At 30.7% G+C, this 19,001-nt stretch overlaps 1 protein-coding gene across 16 annotated transcripts in view; it reads left to right on the top strand.

The window, feature by feature from the left end:
• The window catches only part of LOC119632371 (sex determination protein fox-1), a 373,741-nt gene that overhangs the window by 334,534 nt on the left and 20,206 nt on the right, over positions 1-19,001 (top strand). For 12 of the 16 annotated variants that reach the window (XM_038025241.1, XM_038025246.1, XM_038025243.1 and 9 more), the window contains one exon: positions 2,035-2,055. In XM_038025241.1, the coding sequence (XP_037881169.1) occupies positions 2,035-2,055 (21 nt within the window). Of the gene's footprint in view, positions 1-2,034; positions 2,056-9,321; positions 9,497-19,001 lie in introns of all 16 variants that reach the window. The other 4 variants (XM_038025249.1, XM_038025250.1, XM_038025248.1 and 1 more) reach the window with 1 other exon arrangement.

Below are 19,001 nucleotides of genomic sequence, written 5' to 3'. Positions count from 1 at the left end.
ACAATTTTGGGGGAAAGTGCAATCTAAGGTTTCAAGAGGCAATAAATTCATTCCGAAAATCGGCATTTATTTATTTATTTATAGTAATTAATTTAAGTCAATAAATAACCTCTGAGAAGTATTAACTTTATAATAATGTTTGTTGTGTTATCGGTACAAATACTTGTCCGGTACTTATTGCTGAACTTTTTTTACATATATAAAGTTTTTGAAAGTGCTGTCTTCACTTTCACAAGTTCCCCATTGACTCTGCCATAGTCGCGATTTTTGATTACAACACGGAGAGAAAAGACAAGAGTCAGACAACGATCATGTTACCTGAATATTTGATGACTTTACTCGACAGTGTTTTATTGTGATAGTTCGTTCACGATCGACTTCAAGCCGGACAATAAGTCTATCAGTTTTCGGGCTTCACACAATCTATTCGCCTAGGTTTTTCATTCTTAGGCAGAAACTGCATTCTTCGACTTATTAATATTTTTTTTTATTAAAACAGTAGAACCGAGATATGATTACAAAGAAAAAGCAGACTTTGCTGTTCGCACGATCGTTCGACTTGTTGGAATGCTATCGACAATGCTATCGGAATAGGGTATAAATTTTATCTATACGTCGTACATCTTAATAACAAAGAACAGACGAGAATTACGTATGCTATTAAGACTAAAATTAGAAGAAATATGAGAGACTGAATCGTGAATAATATTAGTTGTTATTCATATATTTAAATTTGCGTATGCAGGGGCTAAGCTTATTTTTCGCGTACTTACTGCAAGGGCTAATGCAATACTTAATTAAGAGATTTTTGGATTAGATATCAAATATTTTGCATTAATTGATTTTCTTATTAATGCACATCATGCTTACAGCGTAAAAATAAAACAAAGTTCACATGATTGCTTTGATTAAAAACGTATGTTGAAATGTATGTAATTTTCATTTTATCTATTTATTGTAACTGTGAATTAATCAAGATCTCAAGCCGTTTTATATGCATGAAAAACGAATAAATTTGCTTTAAAGAAAACTACAAATGAAAAGAAAGAGAAAAGTAGTAAACACTTATTCGCAAATACAAGCGAATTTTACTTACACACTACCTCACCACCTAAGGGTAAGGCTAATAGATGTTAATAGATATAATTCTGTTTTATTACTACGCGAAATATGCTAAATACATGCAAGTGACTCTGTGAAAGAAAAAAATTATTTCACTCTGCTGCTATGACATGATATGACATAATCTGATGAAAATCATTCGATTTTTCATCAAATGCATGCAAACTAATCGGGTGCCGCGTCAATTTTGCAGCCATTTAGCTAGGATTGACTTAAGATTCGATTTCGATTGAAAGGTTTTTCGCTACTTTTTTTCTTTTTTTTTTTTTTTTTTTTTTGAACATCAAAGATTTTTTTTATATTTGATAATTAAACTCAATTTGCTTACATATGTATGTATGTGTGTATATATTTCTGCTTATCGAAATATTTCAATTTTGTCGTGACGATAAAAAGGCGAATAGGCGAATAGTTTGATCCTTCGGTGGTGTGGCGATATAAAATGATATGCATTTTGACTGTAATTCTTAAATAAGGCACGAAAAGATGTTAACCCTAATTCCTGCGAGTTTGCATGATTTCTTCAAATGCAACTAATTTTTATTTTTTGTACAATGAAAAATTAATATTCATTATTAATATTTATATATACATATCGTATATATATGTATATTTTTATTTTTGTTAAACCAAACTTTTTTTGAAAAATGAATTTTATTAAAATTTTTTATCTATTTTTTATATTTTCTTCCTTCCATTTTATCTTTTCAACTATCTCAAACACGTGATGTATGTATGTACGTATGCTCTGGAATTCAATCTCAACAACAAACTTGAAATATCATCATAATTGTTGCAATCAAACTTGGACTACCCTTCGGGACATACATGTATATATATATATATATATATATATATATATATATATGAATTAATATGAATATGAATGAATTTATTTCATGGGGCGGGCAGTCTGTGTGCCCTGGCCAGACGGTAAGTTTTATACGTTTTCTTTATTAATAATTAATATCGAATCTCTTGTGTCTTGTATTCTCGTTGTGTGTTATTTTATGTGCTCTTCTCTTAAATTAAGTTTTTATGTTTCATTTAATCTTTCTTTTAAATATGTATTAACAACTTTTTGACACGTATGTATAGGTATTAATAATATTACGTATTTATTGATTTATTATTTATTTTACATATAATGAAAAAAATCGACACTCGTTAAATGTTTACACAAACAAATTTGTGTCAAATTAAGATGTGAAGTAGAAGAAAAGTTTTGTCATTTTTTTATTATTAAATTATTTATGTTTATGTAATTTGACATAACAATGAAATAAATCTATTTTCTTTAACTAAAACATTTAAAATTTCAATAGACAATTCTCAATTAGAGAAGTTTAAAAAAAAAAAAAAAAAAAAAAAAAAGTTTAATATTAATAATAAATGCTTCGTTAAGAGAAGAAATTTGAATAAAAGAAAAAGATTTTGTTAAGAAAAAATTATTTAACTAACATAAGGCTTTTTCCTACTTTTATTTTCTCTTCTTCTATTATTCTTGCTTCAGCCAACCGTCTTTTTAATTAAACCCTTTGTTTTTTTTCCTTTTTTCTGTGTAATTTCTTTATAAATTCTCTTTATTTAATAATTCAATGCGTATGGTATATTTAAAAGTACATTTTAATAATATATATCTTATATATATATAATCTTTTATATATATGAATATATAGCATATAAAACAGTTTGTAAGGTGCTTATGCAAACAAATTTTATGGCAATTTCAATTTACTTAAATGATTTTTACCAAAAAGTAACGTATGCAAGTGATGTTGTGTACATTATAGAGAGATTTGAGTTAAGCCAAATATTACAAATTTATTTATCATTGATTTATTTTTTATCATAACTAAAGCTTAATTCTAATTTATATTTATTACCACATATATATATATATATATATATAAGTATATATATTCATGAGTATATTTTGTTAAAAGTCTTCTTTTGGAATTATTCCAATACACGATGATCAGAATTTCAGTGAATTAAGGGAAATGTATTCCGTTTGGTTCGCTATTTCTATGATACGATACGATTTGAAAAACAAAAATTTCCTACCGAAATATATAAATATTTCCTTTGCGGACGGACTATGTTCGTCCCGGCTTTTCCCTTACTATTTTTAACTCCTCTCCAAGTCAAGCTGAAGCTTAGGCCAATTTTGACTGCATGAAGAGTACATGTATTTTGAGCACAAGTCCAACCCCTGATAGATCGTGGGCTGTTGCAATTAATTCTAAGCAATTTTCATGCTTTTATTCCTATTTAATCAGGAAATCATAGTCATTCGGAAGTATTTATGATAAAACTTTAGTTTTTGATTTCAATTGTCGTTTCGTTTATTAAATGTAAGAAAAGAAATTATTTATCCAGTCATCTGAACATTTTAAAGGGGAAAGAGAAACAAAAGAAGAACTAAAATAATATTCATCTTCAATATCAACCTTCAAAGGGTTGCCATCTATTTGCGTCAGTTTATTTATTTAAATTTTTCTTTTTTTTCTTTTTTGTTTGCTGTTTTTACCACCAGAAGCACCAGAATGAAAAATTTAATAAATTATTCAAAAAAGCAATCTTTCAAATATAGGAGCAAAGGGTCGTCAGTAAAAAAAGCAATTACAAATGAAACGAAAAATAACCACATTGCAGTCTTGTATTTTCCGTAAAAGTTTCCAAAACCTATTAGATTCAGATTAAAGGTTAAATAACGATTTGCTTCCAAATCGAAGCTTGCAAAATTTAAGGGCACTTTTCTCAAAACAATCGTTTTTTCCTCACGATGCGTATTAGATTTTCATCAAAGACTATATGATTGTGGTTTTTTGATTTATGTGAAAAGTCTAGGATTGGCTCGTTTCATTTTCATTTTGTTTCTTAAAATTGCACATAAAACTGTCTTATGTTCTTTGTGACCTGTGCTTGTTTCCCACGCAAAATCAATTATTTATTGAAAATAAATTTTTAAAAAATTGCTGCAAAACTTTCTAAAGCAAATAAAGAAAAGTTAAAAAAACTTAAAATTTAATTATCTTCTCCGTTCCGTTTCAATCTACTGTGGACCAGGTAATACCATTAAATTCATTATCTACGCAAACTCTATATATTTCTCACCCTCTCGATTTTCTTTTTTTTAAGCCAAATTTTAGTTTATTGAATAAATCATATCATTGAGAAATACAAAGAGATATTGAAGGAAAATTGAAAAGAATTGAAAAGTTATTCATGGGTTGGTTGGAATTGGGCTGAATTTTTACTTCCTCAACTCTTTTTCTCAAAGCTGGTCAGACCAGTCGTAAGCCCCTCACTGGCCTTTTTCTATGCGTTAATATTACAGAAAACTACAACAACACAGCAAAACTACTTAGTGGAAGATTGATGAAAGAAAGAAGGCTCGGCAGATTTGGTGGCAGCAGTAATACCCAGATCAGTGTAAAGCTTCTTCATTATTATCCTTATAGAAATTGTCGTTAAGGCTCGAATGATTTTGAGCTACCTATCGTCCTCCCACTCTATCGCCTATCCCCCCTTTCCTGGCATAAATACACAGAACTCTAAAGTATTTCTCCTTGAGACTATGCTGTAAAGCGATTCAAATGGACAACATTTACTAGAGTGCAACTCTAGTTTCAGGTATTTCTGCGACCGAATATATCGGACGATAAGTGTTAAGCAGGCTGAAATTTTAACTCATCTTCATATGCAGCATACGAGCATAATACTACTATCGCAGAACTTAAGCTTTCTTCGGAACATTCGCATGAAGTTTATTCCCTAATTATATTTTTGTTTGTAGCAAATTATATAATTGCCAGTAGTACACATATTATTCGGACCCCCGTTCCGAACGCACTCGTCAAGTCTTATTACATTCAGAATGCAGAATGCAGAATGTTCCTGTAAAGGGCAACTCAATGGCGACTACTCGTTCAAGGTCAGTGCACGCAATTCTATTACTTATGGAACTTGTAAATTTTGCATTTTCCGGATCATCAACTAACTACTCCCGCATATTGTTGTAGTTTTCCTTTTTAGAATTTTAACTTGTGGTTAATTGTGGATGATTAGGAGTACTTTCAAACGTAGTCTTTTCCCCTGATTTAGAATTTTGTTCCAAATTTCGGCAATCATTTTCTCTTGTTTTTTTTTTTATATGCTTGAAATTTAATAAAACACTGTACATTTTTTCTATACTTATTTTAAAATACGTTCGAATTCGAAAATGTTTTGATGCAGTACACAACTAGTCATGCAACAGTTCATTGAAGAGGAACTTGACATAGATCTGCATTTCATCTAAGCTTATCTGTCCATTTGTTTGTCTTCTATTCTTGCATTCAACTTATAGATCGCAATTAAGTTAATATATTTTAATGTAATTTATTACATCCACGTATTTTGAACCAAGAGCGAACTTCATTGAAAATGTTTCGGATTCGATCCCCTTTGTCAATCACCTACCATCTGTATAAGACCTTAGTCCTTAGATCACTAACCGAATTGCTGGAGGGCGTTTAGTGTTGAATCGTGGACCAGTACAATGTTTTCCCTTTTTTTTTGTACATATTAAAAAAAAAAAAATTCAATTTATATACATCTGTATACTTCTAAATCGGACTTTCTTTGATACACTTGTGGAGAGTTGTTTTCAAATATATTCCCTAATAAGCGTGACTAAGCAGTTAATGAATTGTATAGAAATTCCCAATAAATAATTTAATCTTCCCAATGGAATAAATCCATTCAGAGAATCATACTTAATCTAAAATGAGGAGCACTCAACTAAGAAAATGTTACTTATTATGTATAATTCGTATTTAGAAGAAGGAATGAAACTATATTGTAAGCAGCTAAACGCTATAGTCTCTTCTCTTTTTAAACGTTAACCTGTCATAAAAGAAGGAAAAGCAAATATTATCCCATAATTATATTATTCTTACAGATTTATAAAAAATAGAAAAGTTTTAATTTTTTCCTTTTTTTTTTTTCTTTTTGTTTTGGTTTTTGTTTTCTTTACAAAGTTTGTTAAAGAAGTGAAAAAGTTATTTAATGAAATTCTTATCCTTTGCCAGCTAGTTGCTGTTAAGAACATTTTCCGCCTTAAATGTGTTTTTGTGTTTTTAATTTAAATTAAAATAAATTCGTTTATAATTTGTTTTTCATCATTTCTTTTCAATTATGTAATTTATAGCATATTAATATCGAATGAATGAAAGAGAAAATTTAATTAAATATTATACAGGAATGGAATTAACCGGCAATGTGCTGCTGTTTTACGTGTCTAGGCATACCAACGTATGTATATCTATACATAGTACAGTACCCTTGATTTTGTGTTCGACGCTAATAAAATTTTAATTGATATTAAATAGTCGAAAACCTCCCTAAAAAAAAAATATATATATAAAATAAATAAATAAATAAATAAATAAAAAAAAGGATCGTAGTATAATTTAATGAAACCTATTGAATTCAGTTAAATTGAATTGCTTGCTTTTGATTGAATGGATTGTTAAACCAATAAAAAAAAAAAAAAAAAAAAAAAACGTAATATATATCAAAGGAAAGACAAACATTTAATGCCTTCCACGAGAGTGTATGTATGTGCGTGTATTATGGGTTCCTAGTAATTTAAATTCATTCCTTTATGCTATCCGAAAAGTGCACGCATTTAGTAATACATAAAAAAAAAAAAAAAAAAAAAATTAAAAAAAAAAAAAAAAAGTTACTTTTTTTTTTTTTTATTAATAACGTAATATCGGCAACAGTAAGTTGATTGTTGCTAGTAAATTATTTAAGAATATTTAATGTGATGAGTTTAATGTATGGTAATGCGTTCATAATATGACATTAACGCGCGTTAATGAGGCATTGAATGTGTGGCATTGTAAGGCTTGGCAAAAAACCAACGAAATTTTTTGTATGTAACGTATGAAATTAATTATTTATTGTAATCATATTTAATGCATTGCAAGTTAATTCCTTTTCTGCATTATGTATTCATTTAGTTGAACTCAATTCTTTATTTCCTTTTGAAATCAGCAATAGAAGCATCGTAATTATTTAGGAATGGGATTGCGGAGGACAATTCATTCTTCCTCTGCACTTTCTAAACATAGAGACAATAATTACAGGCATCTCCCTCTCTATCGCTTTCTCTCTCTTTCTCTCACTCACTCTCTATCTATCTATCGATCTATCTATCTATCTGTCTATCTATCTATCTATCTATCTATCTCTCTCTCTCTTTTTTTTTCTTTCTTTTTACTTTCATTGAGGGAGAAAAGTGAAATGTGCTAATGATATCGCTTAATATTTAACAGTTAATAGGAATATGGATAAGAAACTCTTAGAAGCTATGATGTGTAATAAGTGCTTGCATGTATTTTGGTCGGCATCATCTATAGGCCTTTATTGACACAAGATAACAGTTTCCCATTTAATATTATTGTATTATTCAGAGTATGTAGGCGCTAATCATGGAACGCTCAAAATTGCATTTTCGATATTCATTACTATTTTTTGGTGGATTTGAAGAAATCCGCTGCTGAAACCCATCGCCGATTCAACCTTTTTAGGAGCTTGCGCCAAACCCGCTCCATTGTATACCAATTTATTTTCAACGATTTAAAAGTGATGCCAATAACACAGACCGACCTGAAAGACCAAAAAGGTTCGAAGATAACGAATTGCAAGACTTATTGAACGAAAATCCAGCTCAATTCTTAAAGAACTTTCGAACAGCGTAACGGTGTCTGAACGTTTACATGCGGTGAGAAAGATCTGAAAGGAGGGAAAATAGCTACCTTACGCATTGACTGGAAATGCCATCGAGATCGCAGTTTCGTTACTTGCCAGGCAAAAACAGAAGTGTTTTCTGGCGCGTATTGTGACTGACGATGAAGTTTTGCTGTGCGTGTAGTAGGATCAGCAGGTTGTAGTGTATTACGAGCTACTACGACCGAATCAAGCTGTTACTGCAGATGTCTACCGATGTCAATTAACCAAACTGAACGATGCATGATTGGGAAAAAGACCAGCACAACCGTCTAACAGACGAATAGTAATTTTGTTTCATGACAACGCTCGGCCACACGTTGGAATGGTCAAGAATACACTGTTGCAGTTAGGATGGGAAGTTCTGCCACACTCAGATCAATGCAGCGCGGCTTGGCCGAAACGCGATTGAAGAAGTCCGAAAATGCATCGATTATTGGATCGCTGGCAAACCAATATCGTTCTGTCCGGAAGATGGGAAAAAAGTTGTAGAAGATTTTGGAAAATACTTTGATTCATGTGTACATGAATTGTACCAATTTTTCCCAAAAAATAAATTTTTCAAGTGAAAAAAATGATCAAGATACGTGCAATCACCTTATATATTCGCCCAAAACAAATCGATAGTAGTAAAAGTCGGAGGAATAGAAAATATATCGTATTTTTGTAAAAATAATTCGTTTATAATATTTTACTATCGCGTTATATGAAGGGTTGTTGTCTAAACCTTTTTTTGATGAGAGAATAAGAAAAAGAAATTAAAATAGTTGATGATGAAGTCTCGTTCTATGGCTTGGTTCGCCCTTGTACACGATTAAGCCAATTCTGATTGGTATCCTCCCAGGCCACCGCCTACTTAGTTATAGGTTGAAGGAAATCAAAATAGTTTTTCTTTTAGTTCTGCTAATTAGATGACCTACGGCTCGTTCTCAGAGTTTAATTAGCTGAACCTTTTACTGCTCACTTGAGATAATCGTAAGAAAAGTGGAAGTTGGTTTTTTCCACAGACCATCTTCTGTACAAGTTCAAGAAAAAATTTCAGATCTGCTTGGGAAAATGGTTTTTTTTTTTATTGTTTGGTAATAATGTGAAAAAAATTATAAAAGAATTGTTCGACTTGTTTAAATAAAATAATAATAATTATTGTTCGATAACATTTCTAGATATTATGAATGAACGAAAATTGTTTATGAATTTATCGGAATGTATTAATTTATGTATAAATTCACACTCTACTCTTGAAGACTATTTAATTTAATCAACACACACACACACACATGTATATATATATATATATATATATATATATATATATATACCATACCAGATATTACCATAATGATGTTGTTGTACATATATAATCATAAACATACATACATAATACGTGCATATATGTATATATTGTATTGTATTAAGGTTATCGTTTGTCGCCCGTCGCTACTTGGCCATTTTTGGGTGCTGCCGTTAGCGCGACCCCTTTAACTCCGGTGCCACCAGCAGCCGCAGCTACGCCAGCCAATGCTACACCCATGATACCTACAGCGACTGCTTCCATAGTGTTAGCACCTCGGCCGGCTGCACAACGACGGAGGTATTGCATCTACTAAACAAAACATATTTGCCAGAAATAGAACTAAATCTTAAAAGCACAATTCATCCGATAGAAATCATTCTAGTCATCTATCTACTCTCTACTTACTTATACAAAAATTGATGAGAACAAAAAAAAAAAAAAAAAAAAAAAAAATTCTGAAAATATTCCTCCAGTTAATAACTTATTTTTTTTTTTTATTGTACGTTTGCCCATGCGATGCTAAGGATAGTTTTAGAAAGCCTTTTTACGCAATATTTGGTTTTGTGATTTAATGTTTGTGTTTTTCTTTGATTTCGTTAAAGGAAACAAACAAAAAAAAAAAAAAAGAATCTTCCATATATCTTTTCATTTTCTTTTCTTTTTTTTTTTTTTTTTTTTTTTATTAAGGAACATAGAATTTTTGGTATTCTTTTTGAATTGATTGAAATGATTATTGAATGAATTGATGGTATGTGCAAGCAAATATACTGTGAATGATGAAAAAGGATTGTATATCCAATAGATAAAATTTTTGTGAAACAATTGTGTAAAGGATACGTACGATAATATGAAATGAAAGTTGAAATTTTCTTATATGAATTCAAGAGATCTCCCCGCCCACGCCATCCCCCATCAATTAACCGAATTGCTTAAAACCATAAATACATTTTCAAATTATGAGAAATTTCTTCTTATGTTTAATTTTTTTGCAAATTTTTTTATTTTTTTTTATTTTTTGTTTTTATTATTTATTTAAACATTCCTCTGGAAATGTTTCATTTTTGTTTAATATCCTTGAAATTGATTTATAAATTATTGGAAAATGTGCACGTATAACGCTCATAAAATGAATAAATTTTATCACATAAACGCATATATATATATATATATATATATATGCATTTTTTTGCCGAAATTGTCAAATTCATTTAATTTAATTGCTTGGGAAAAATTGAACGAAAAACCTTTCACAATAATTTGTTACCAGTTTTTATATGAATTACCGCATAAATGTGCATGCATTTGCTTGACGAATTTATCCGTACACCGTAATTGAATTTATCATTAGTGCAAATAGATTAAAACTGATTAAGCCAAACGGCTTGCACATGTGTAATCCATGAGCCATCATTGCAATAACAACTAAAGCTAAAGCCACAAATTCTTTTGTACACAAATTAAATTTTTTTTTACAATCTCAACACAAATTCACATGCAAACACAAGTAGAAACACACGCACACTTTATCAATAGGCTTACATCATATATATCAAGAATTTCAATGAAAATTCAAAAAAAAAAAAAAAAATGAAACCAAAAACAAATAAATGCATATCGGAAAAAATCGAATTTCTTAAATGCTTAAGACACTACGGATTCGTTTAAATTTATTAATTTGATAGTTGACAGAGTTGAAAAAGTAAAGGAATGCAAATATTTAAACGATATATGAGTAAACAGTAACAGTTTAAATAACTCAAGCTCGCAATAAACGACGTACATCGCGTATAAAAACGTTTCGGAATTTCTAACATTTGCTTTGCACTATTTTTTTACGGTTTGAATAGACTGATCGACCTACCCTTTTTAGGTGGATTTCTTTATACTTTCAATCAACCGAAAATAATTTCCTTGAAATGATAATTTTATTATGGGACAGAGAAAAACAATCGGACGCAATCACATCCAGTAAATGTGTGTGTGTGTGTGTGTGTGTGTGCAACGCTCCTATCGATTGGCCGACAATCCTTTGAAAGGCAGATGATTTTTCCCGTGATCTCCAAAATTTTTGTTCCGTATATTCATCTCTTGAGTCGTCTTTATAGATTTATACAATAATTTTCGATCATTAGCTTTAAAAGTCTTCCGTGCCTTTAAGCTGAAGAATGAAAGGATTTCTTAGAAATCAACAATAAACACTAATTAGCAAATATCATAGTCGACAAATACTAAAGAATGCACAACTATTCTTGGAACGATAACGTGAGTTTTGCCTAAACTTTTATTTTTTCAATCAGGTTAAGCTTGGCGAAGAAATTACAGTGTAAAAGTGAGTCAACACACATCAGAATAGCGAATAAATAATAACAAATATCGATTAGGGGGAAAGAATACCGGCTAGGTAGGTAAAGCTGATAAGCATTCGTGCATGCATGATCGGATAACCAGTAATAGCCGTTTTATGTTTGTTAAATCCTTTATCAATTCATTAAAATTAGTTTGTAACAGAAACAGGAAGCGGGCGGTATGTTTTATGAAATGGGAGTATAGTTAAGTAATTTCGATTGTCTTGCATCTATTACGTGCTTCGTTAGAGCAGTTGAAACTTATGAATTCAAGTTTTGATGGACGGAAAACAATCGAAGAAATTTCGATAGCAAATACAGCAAAGGCGACCAATGTCTTAAGTAGTACCAAGTTGCCAATGCTTGATTCAGCATTGAAACTATCAGATCCGAATAAAACAGAACACTTAAGGACATTTTGGGAAATGGGAAGTGATAACCATTAATATATTGCTTCTATGCATAATTCGCAAAAAGAGGAAATTCCGCCACTGTCAGATTTGTGATGAGTCGTAGAGTTGAAGAAAAATTACAATTTGTGTCAATATTTCAAGATTTTATTCATTGTGCTGTTGATCCGTGCCCGGGACTAGCTCGGCAAATTTCTTTAATCCCCATCATCTTTCTTGTTCTGATCGACTAGACACTAACTAACTAACATCAGCTAATCAAATTCGCCGAGATCGTATGCGGCTTCTGATCAACAATTATATATATATATATATATATTATATATGTAATAAAACGCAACGACAGATATCATTTTTTCTAAATCATTGCTTTGTTAAGTCCGAGGCGAAACGGAAACCTGGAAAGTCTCTCTTTTTTTCTGAAGATAAACAAGAACAATTCACTGGAGCCATTGGCTAAGAACGAATAGCAAATAATGGAAGGCAATCAGGTATATTTAATGCACATATAGCTTAATTTATAAAGAGCTTAATAAGCTTTGCAATATGATGTAAAGGAAGAAACGAATAACCCACGAATGTTATTGCAAGCGCCTATCAAACTTTATTTTGCCTAAGGTGTTTTAAATATTGATCAAACTTTCAATTTTTTTTTTTTTTTTTCTGTTCCTTTTTTGCTTAATGTGAAAGTAATAACATTTCAAGCAGGTGGCTTGTATTGCGGTGAAAATAATAATAATAATAAAAGTAATAATAAAAAAAAATAAATAAAAAAATATAAATTCTTTTTTTTTCAGTTTTTTTTTTTTTTTTTTTTTTGTTGAATGTATTCCACAAAAGTGTTTGCGCCTACGTAATAAATTTTAAATATGTTTACATATTTCTTCTATTATTGACTTGCCCACCATTCATTTATTTCAATTAATTACAAAGAGAGAAAAACAAAATATGTGAAAGTAAAAAAGAGACACAATCATAAAATAATTAGCCCAACAAATTTTTCTACTTTCATTTTATTATATATAAATATAAAAATAATGGAAACCCAAAAAAAAGTTTTTGCAAATATTTCGTGGCATGAATTTTGAAAAACTGATGCATGCAAACTTATCATCGGCTTCAGCCAATAACGACATCGCACAGTAGTCGTAATGACAAGAGTATACCATGACTTTTTCGAATTTCCAAACGAAGGTTTACTTCTTCTTTGTACAACAGGATACTACATATGATTGCAAGCAAATTGCTTTTATTGTCAACTCGATTAACTCGTACCGTGCTGCGTTGCAATCGTATTTTACGAAACTTTTTTATTTAAAAAAGATTTCATTGAAACTTAGATACCTTATATCTTACCTTATACCAATCTTATTATAAAACTTCATTCCAACGATACATATATCGATGACAACCTAAGTTAACTTCAAGTTTTCATAAAAAAAAAACATAAATAAATAAATAAATCTCTTAATAGACTCGTAGGTAAATAAACGAGTCCGACTCCAATTCCCATTCTCTCGAAATCGCAGACAATTTCCCATCAATGTATATGTGACGTAACTGACGCAAAGGACTAATACTTTCGTCGCCTGTAATACTCCTCGGGCATTTCAGCCCTTTAGCAGGTGGCTATACATTCTGCTTAAGGTGAACAAAATTTATAACAAACCCTTTTCTTTTAAGCCAAGACAATGCTTATTGCTGTTATTGCTAATGGCCCATGATCTTGACTGCAATGTTGATCATGATCGGCGTTTGCATACCGTCAATCTTTCATCTCTTCAACAATCTTATTTAGACTCTTTTTCAAGAGGTCATAACCTCTTCACACTTCTCTCTCGTCATTATCGTCGTCCTTCGACCTTTCTATCTTTGCCGGCATATGTATCTTAAATGTTGCTAGCATTCGAAACACGTAAAGGAAAGTATCAACCTTGGAGTATTTCCATTTTGCGTGTCAGCTTAAAAACCTTCTTGAAGGCGCTTACAAGCACTTATTATATGAGAAGAATCTTGAATTGGACAACGTATCCGCTGGATAGTAGTCTAACATGTGTTCTCTCTTGTTTTACCTAATCTGCACATAAATTTAATATTCACTCAAATTAAATGAAAATAAATATAAGTAAGAGAAGTATTCTTTTTCTAAATTGGTAGCACTGTGACAGGCATCTGTGTCAAATTTCACATCATAAACGTCATTAGTGCTGAAACTATTCTTGGGTTTATACGACACAAAAAGTATTTTTTTCAATTTTTTACAATCGGTGCGAGAAAATGATTACTAACTGTTCGTCGATCATGAAAAGCATTGTTACGGGAGATGTGACTTAATTTTACCCAAACAATCAATCAATTGTGAGAATATCATGCACATGGTGAGACAAGATCGAAAAAGTCGCGGTGATGCTAACAGATATCTTCGATTATCGTAACGTAGTAGTCCTTCTGCCGTGCCAAGCTGCTAACAGGGAATATTATGTGAGTGTTACGCGTCGTTTTCGTGGAACTGTTCGCAGACAGGGGCCTTAATAAGTTTAAAAAAGAAAAGATTCACTTGATCTTATAAATTTGGGCACAGTAGTGCAAATAAATTCGATCCGTTTTTTTAATGAAATTCAACTTTATTTAGAACATGCTGCACACTGCAAAGCTTAACAGTCGCAACAAATACCGTCGTTATCTATGGCATTTTGCTATTTATCGGATAGCTTATGGATACTTCCGCTATAGCAATTTCTCGATTTGCGCATATTTTTAACTCCTATGAACCGTTGACCTGTTAGAAATGACCGCATCGATCTGAATTAGCGGTAAACGGACGGGGGACAGATCTAGACAATATGTGAGGTGAGGTTTTTGTGAGAGACGAATTTCATCATTTTCATGAATACAATTTCGCAGAGGTTTACAAACTCTTTCTTGCCGTTTCGCAGCCTACGGCAGTTGCATTTATTTCCAGATTAATTCCTACCTAAATGACATGTCATTAAAGTGCGATATATAGTAGGACTGAAGGACTTGCTTGCAAGCCTGAAATTTCGAGGAAAATTTAACATTTTATGAAGCGACGAATCGTAGCGAAAGGAATTTATTTGCACATCTAATGTTTAGGTCGTCTAGTCTTACAAAAATCGGACCTCCGTGACCTACGATACCCTGGGAGAAATGTAGCTAAATATCTTTACACTACGTAATCCTTGCTATCAAAACAATTACTACTAGCACGAAACCTTGACAAGGTCACTTCTTAATGCGCCTGATCTATGTATTCACCAGATTTTTGAATGTTATTTTTCAATTTCTCAACCTATTTGATATGTTTTATTCGAAAAAAAAAAAATAAAAATAAAAATAATAATAATATAATTATTGCAGTTAGTCATTAATTGAAATCAGTTGTAAATAATAAATTTTAATGCGGCATTCTACAATTTAATTCATTAAACCGCAGTGTTTGCAGGTAATTAATCAGTAGTAATTCATTTTAAAATTACTGACTTTTTCTTTTTCACTTTTCTCTTTTTTTTTCTTTCATTATTAAAATGTTATTATATTATGCACTGTAAACGTTTTTCTTTTTTTTTTTTTTTTTTTTTCAATTAAAATATTAAAAAAAAAAAAAAAAAAATGAACCGAACACATTAATTATGCAAAAACCATAAAAACTGCATAATAATAAATGCTGAGGTTTTATGGAATTTTATCACATTTTCATTGATATTAACAAATGTTTATAATAATTACTTACCTTATAATAAATGCATTTGTGTGCGTTTGCTTATTTAAATATTTTATAAAATAGTAAAGCAATAAAAAAAACATAAATAATATAAAATTTTTATTCTTTTTCAATCGTTTTTATTCAATCAATTGATTTTTCTGAAACGAAACCTATTCAATGTACAATGCAAAGAAGTGAAATGCAGCAAAAACAACCTCAAGTTAATTTCAAACACTAATTATTTACTAATTACAAGTACAGAGGCCAAACAACTGTATTTGAATAATAATTCTTCAATTTAAGAACAGACTCGCTTAGAAAGCGAAATCATTTAACATCACATTCAGCTCTAGATTTTCTTTACTTTAGGCTATATATCGATGAACTTTCAATATGCTCACAATCGCCAGATCGCTATATAATAGCGTGATGATTTCGTCGATAAGCTACGACAATAGACATTTCATATATGCACGCTACTCTTTTTTTACACGGTAGATACACGCCTTACAAAATTGTGTAAAAAATCGTGTTGGGCCTATCTTCCGCAGATTAAAAAAATCGTATAAGAGGTTAAAACTCGGGATATTGTCCCAAAAACCGTGCAAAAAAAGTAATAATGAAATCCATACTAGTAGGTACGTATCGAACAGAAACAATGCATTTTTATTCCAAAAAAAAATGTGCAGGAAAACTCAATCAATAAGGACAACGGATAAAAATTTTAATTGGAATAAGGAGAAAATATCAATTGCGAAATCAACCAATTTACATCAATACAGATTATAGTGGAAATCTCACTATAGACTTAAGAAAGCTTTAATGTGACCATCAGCTTTTAGAACTTTTTTGAAATTATTAAGTGCTTGCATTAATTTTGGTCAGCGACTTTGCAATCAAAAATGCCAAATTGATGCTATGTACAAGTGCACATAACGGCGAAATTGTGGAACGCTCAAAACCTTCATTTGCCTTCATTGCTTGCCAGGCAAAATGGAAAAGTTTTCTGTGACCCATTGTGACTGGTGATGAAAAGTGCATCTACTACGACGATCACAAGCCATAAATAAATCCATTCTTGCTATGTTGCTATAGATATATATGAGAGGACAGTCAAAAAAGAGAATTAAAAAAATGTATTTTTTAAATTCGTGCTTGAACAAAAAATTCGTGTAAAAAAGTGTATTTTTTCTTGTTGTTGGTGAACCGGGTTATTTCAAAATTCGTGTAAAAAAAGAGTTGCGTGTTTTTTTATGTTATGTTCGTGATTGGTGTAATATTTTTCGTCAATTCTACTGAGTTGAGTCTACGTACCTTCTCATTCTTAAGTCAAGCTGAATTACTAAGGCGAAGTTTGAAAATAGGCAAGGCAGGCTACCTGTCCTCTACAAACAAGTCTTGAAATACGTACTTTTATTAGTACAATATTAGCTCTTATAGAGAACAACTTTCGGGCATATAAAGACGGTGAACGCCTTTTGCGCAAAACCGTTGTTACTTTATTAGGGATTTTTTTTTTTTTTTTTTGGGACTTAATTCAATTTGAATAAAATCATCAAGCACTATTTATATTTTAATTTTGGCATTCCATATGCAAATGTGCCGATAAGTTCTTTCGACCAACAGTTACGACCAATGTAAAATGACCAATGTAAAACGATATTGTACGCTATGATAACTACGAATGCGTAATTGTACCCTACTGTCGAGCGCTCATATGTGCATTTGCTTTGTTTATTGACTGTTGTACTATTAAACATATGTAGAGACAAGATGAGAGGGGGATTCACTATGAATATTAAATTATCTTTGTACACATCACCGAAGGATGATGTTACCCTAACGTTTGCAACATCCAGAAGGGAGCTTCAGAGAGCCCATAAAGTATGCGTATTTTTAATCAGCAACAAATTCTGAATGCCTTTTGGTAAATATTCTCCTGGTCGCAAATATGGAGACATTATTAGATTCAAATTTATACAAACAAAGAAGTTTTAGCAAGCAGATTGGCATTGAAAATGCGCTAAACCGGTTAAAAGATACACCCACACTACCACATAAACTGCCCTCCTGTATTCCTAAAAAAAAAAAAAAACATCTTTCTGTTTTCGATGGCTACTGACAAATTACAGCAGAAGATAAACCTATCAAAATTTGAACGCATGGTGTATGGGCGAAAATGAAAAAGGTGCCCTCATCCACCCAGCAAGGCTTCACATTGCTTTGACTTGGTACCTAATACCATATCCGTATGGCCATATATGTGGTACCTGTGCTAAAAATTCTAAATCAGTCCCGCCCTCCCAATATGATAAAGTGTGAAAATGGAGTTCTTTCGGTGATGCGTATAAAAGATTCGGACACAACCGAATATAATTTTCTTATTCCCCTTCGATATACGAATCACATTGCAATTATGGTTAAACGTCAGTTAAAGCTTTAACTTGAATATCATAAAAAGGACGGAAAGTTTTTAATTTATGTTACCGCAGACCGTTTAATTGACTAGAACTTGCTGGCGCATCTGGTTCAGAATGTATATATATATATAGAAAATATTTGCATTTATATGAAAACTTATATCTTAAAAGTCATAATAAAATGTTTAAATAATCGCAACATTAATAAAAAGTATTACTCCATTCCTCCACTAAAATATTCAAAAACTGTTTGGCAATAATTTTAAAGTTTCTTGTTGTTTTCTTCTTTTTTTTTTTTTTGATTTTAATTAAAAATCACAGCTTTTCATAATCAAATGGTCATCAGTTTTTACTTATTACCCTACACCGTTCATACAATAAATACTATTATAACTTGGATGAATTTTTATAAAATAACACGAAAGCAAAAACAAAAATAGAGACGGAGAGACAAAAGCAATTATGATTTCAATTTAAACTCTGTACATATATATATATATATATATATATATATATATATATATATATATATACATGTCGTATTAGCATTTATGTATGTATAATGTGTGGAGCATCCTTTTTAAAACAATAATCTTAGAAACAATAATAATAAGAGTAATTAGATAAAAAAATAAAAAAAAAGTCTCAATTTCTGCAATTTTATATATGTATGTATGTATGTATGTGTATGTAACGCCTAATGTTTTATGGTACTTTTCCTTATTCTTTTTCCTTTTTTTTTTTTTTTTTTTTTTTTTTTTTTTTTTCGTTAATTGTTCCATATATTAAAAGAATTTTTTATAATACTTTGTGTTCAGACTTGTGTTTTCTCACATTTTTCGTTCCGTATTTATGTGTATGTAAGAACTTATAACTCGATTAAATGCGTAGAGGAGTTTCTTT

The sequence above is a fragment of the Glossina fuscipes genome, unplaced genomic scaffold, assembly GCF_014805625.2.
Source record: "Glossina fuscipes isolate IAEA_lab_2018 unplaced genomic scaffold, Yale_Gfus_2 1, whole genome shotgun sequence".
NCBI classification, from domain to species: Eukaryota; Metazoa; Arthropoda; class Insecta; order Diptera; family Glossinidae; genus Glossina; species Glossina fuscipes.
This window is presented reverse-complemented; position numbering and strand designations above follow the sequence as displayed.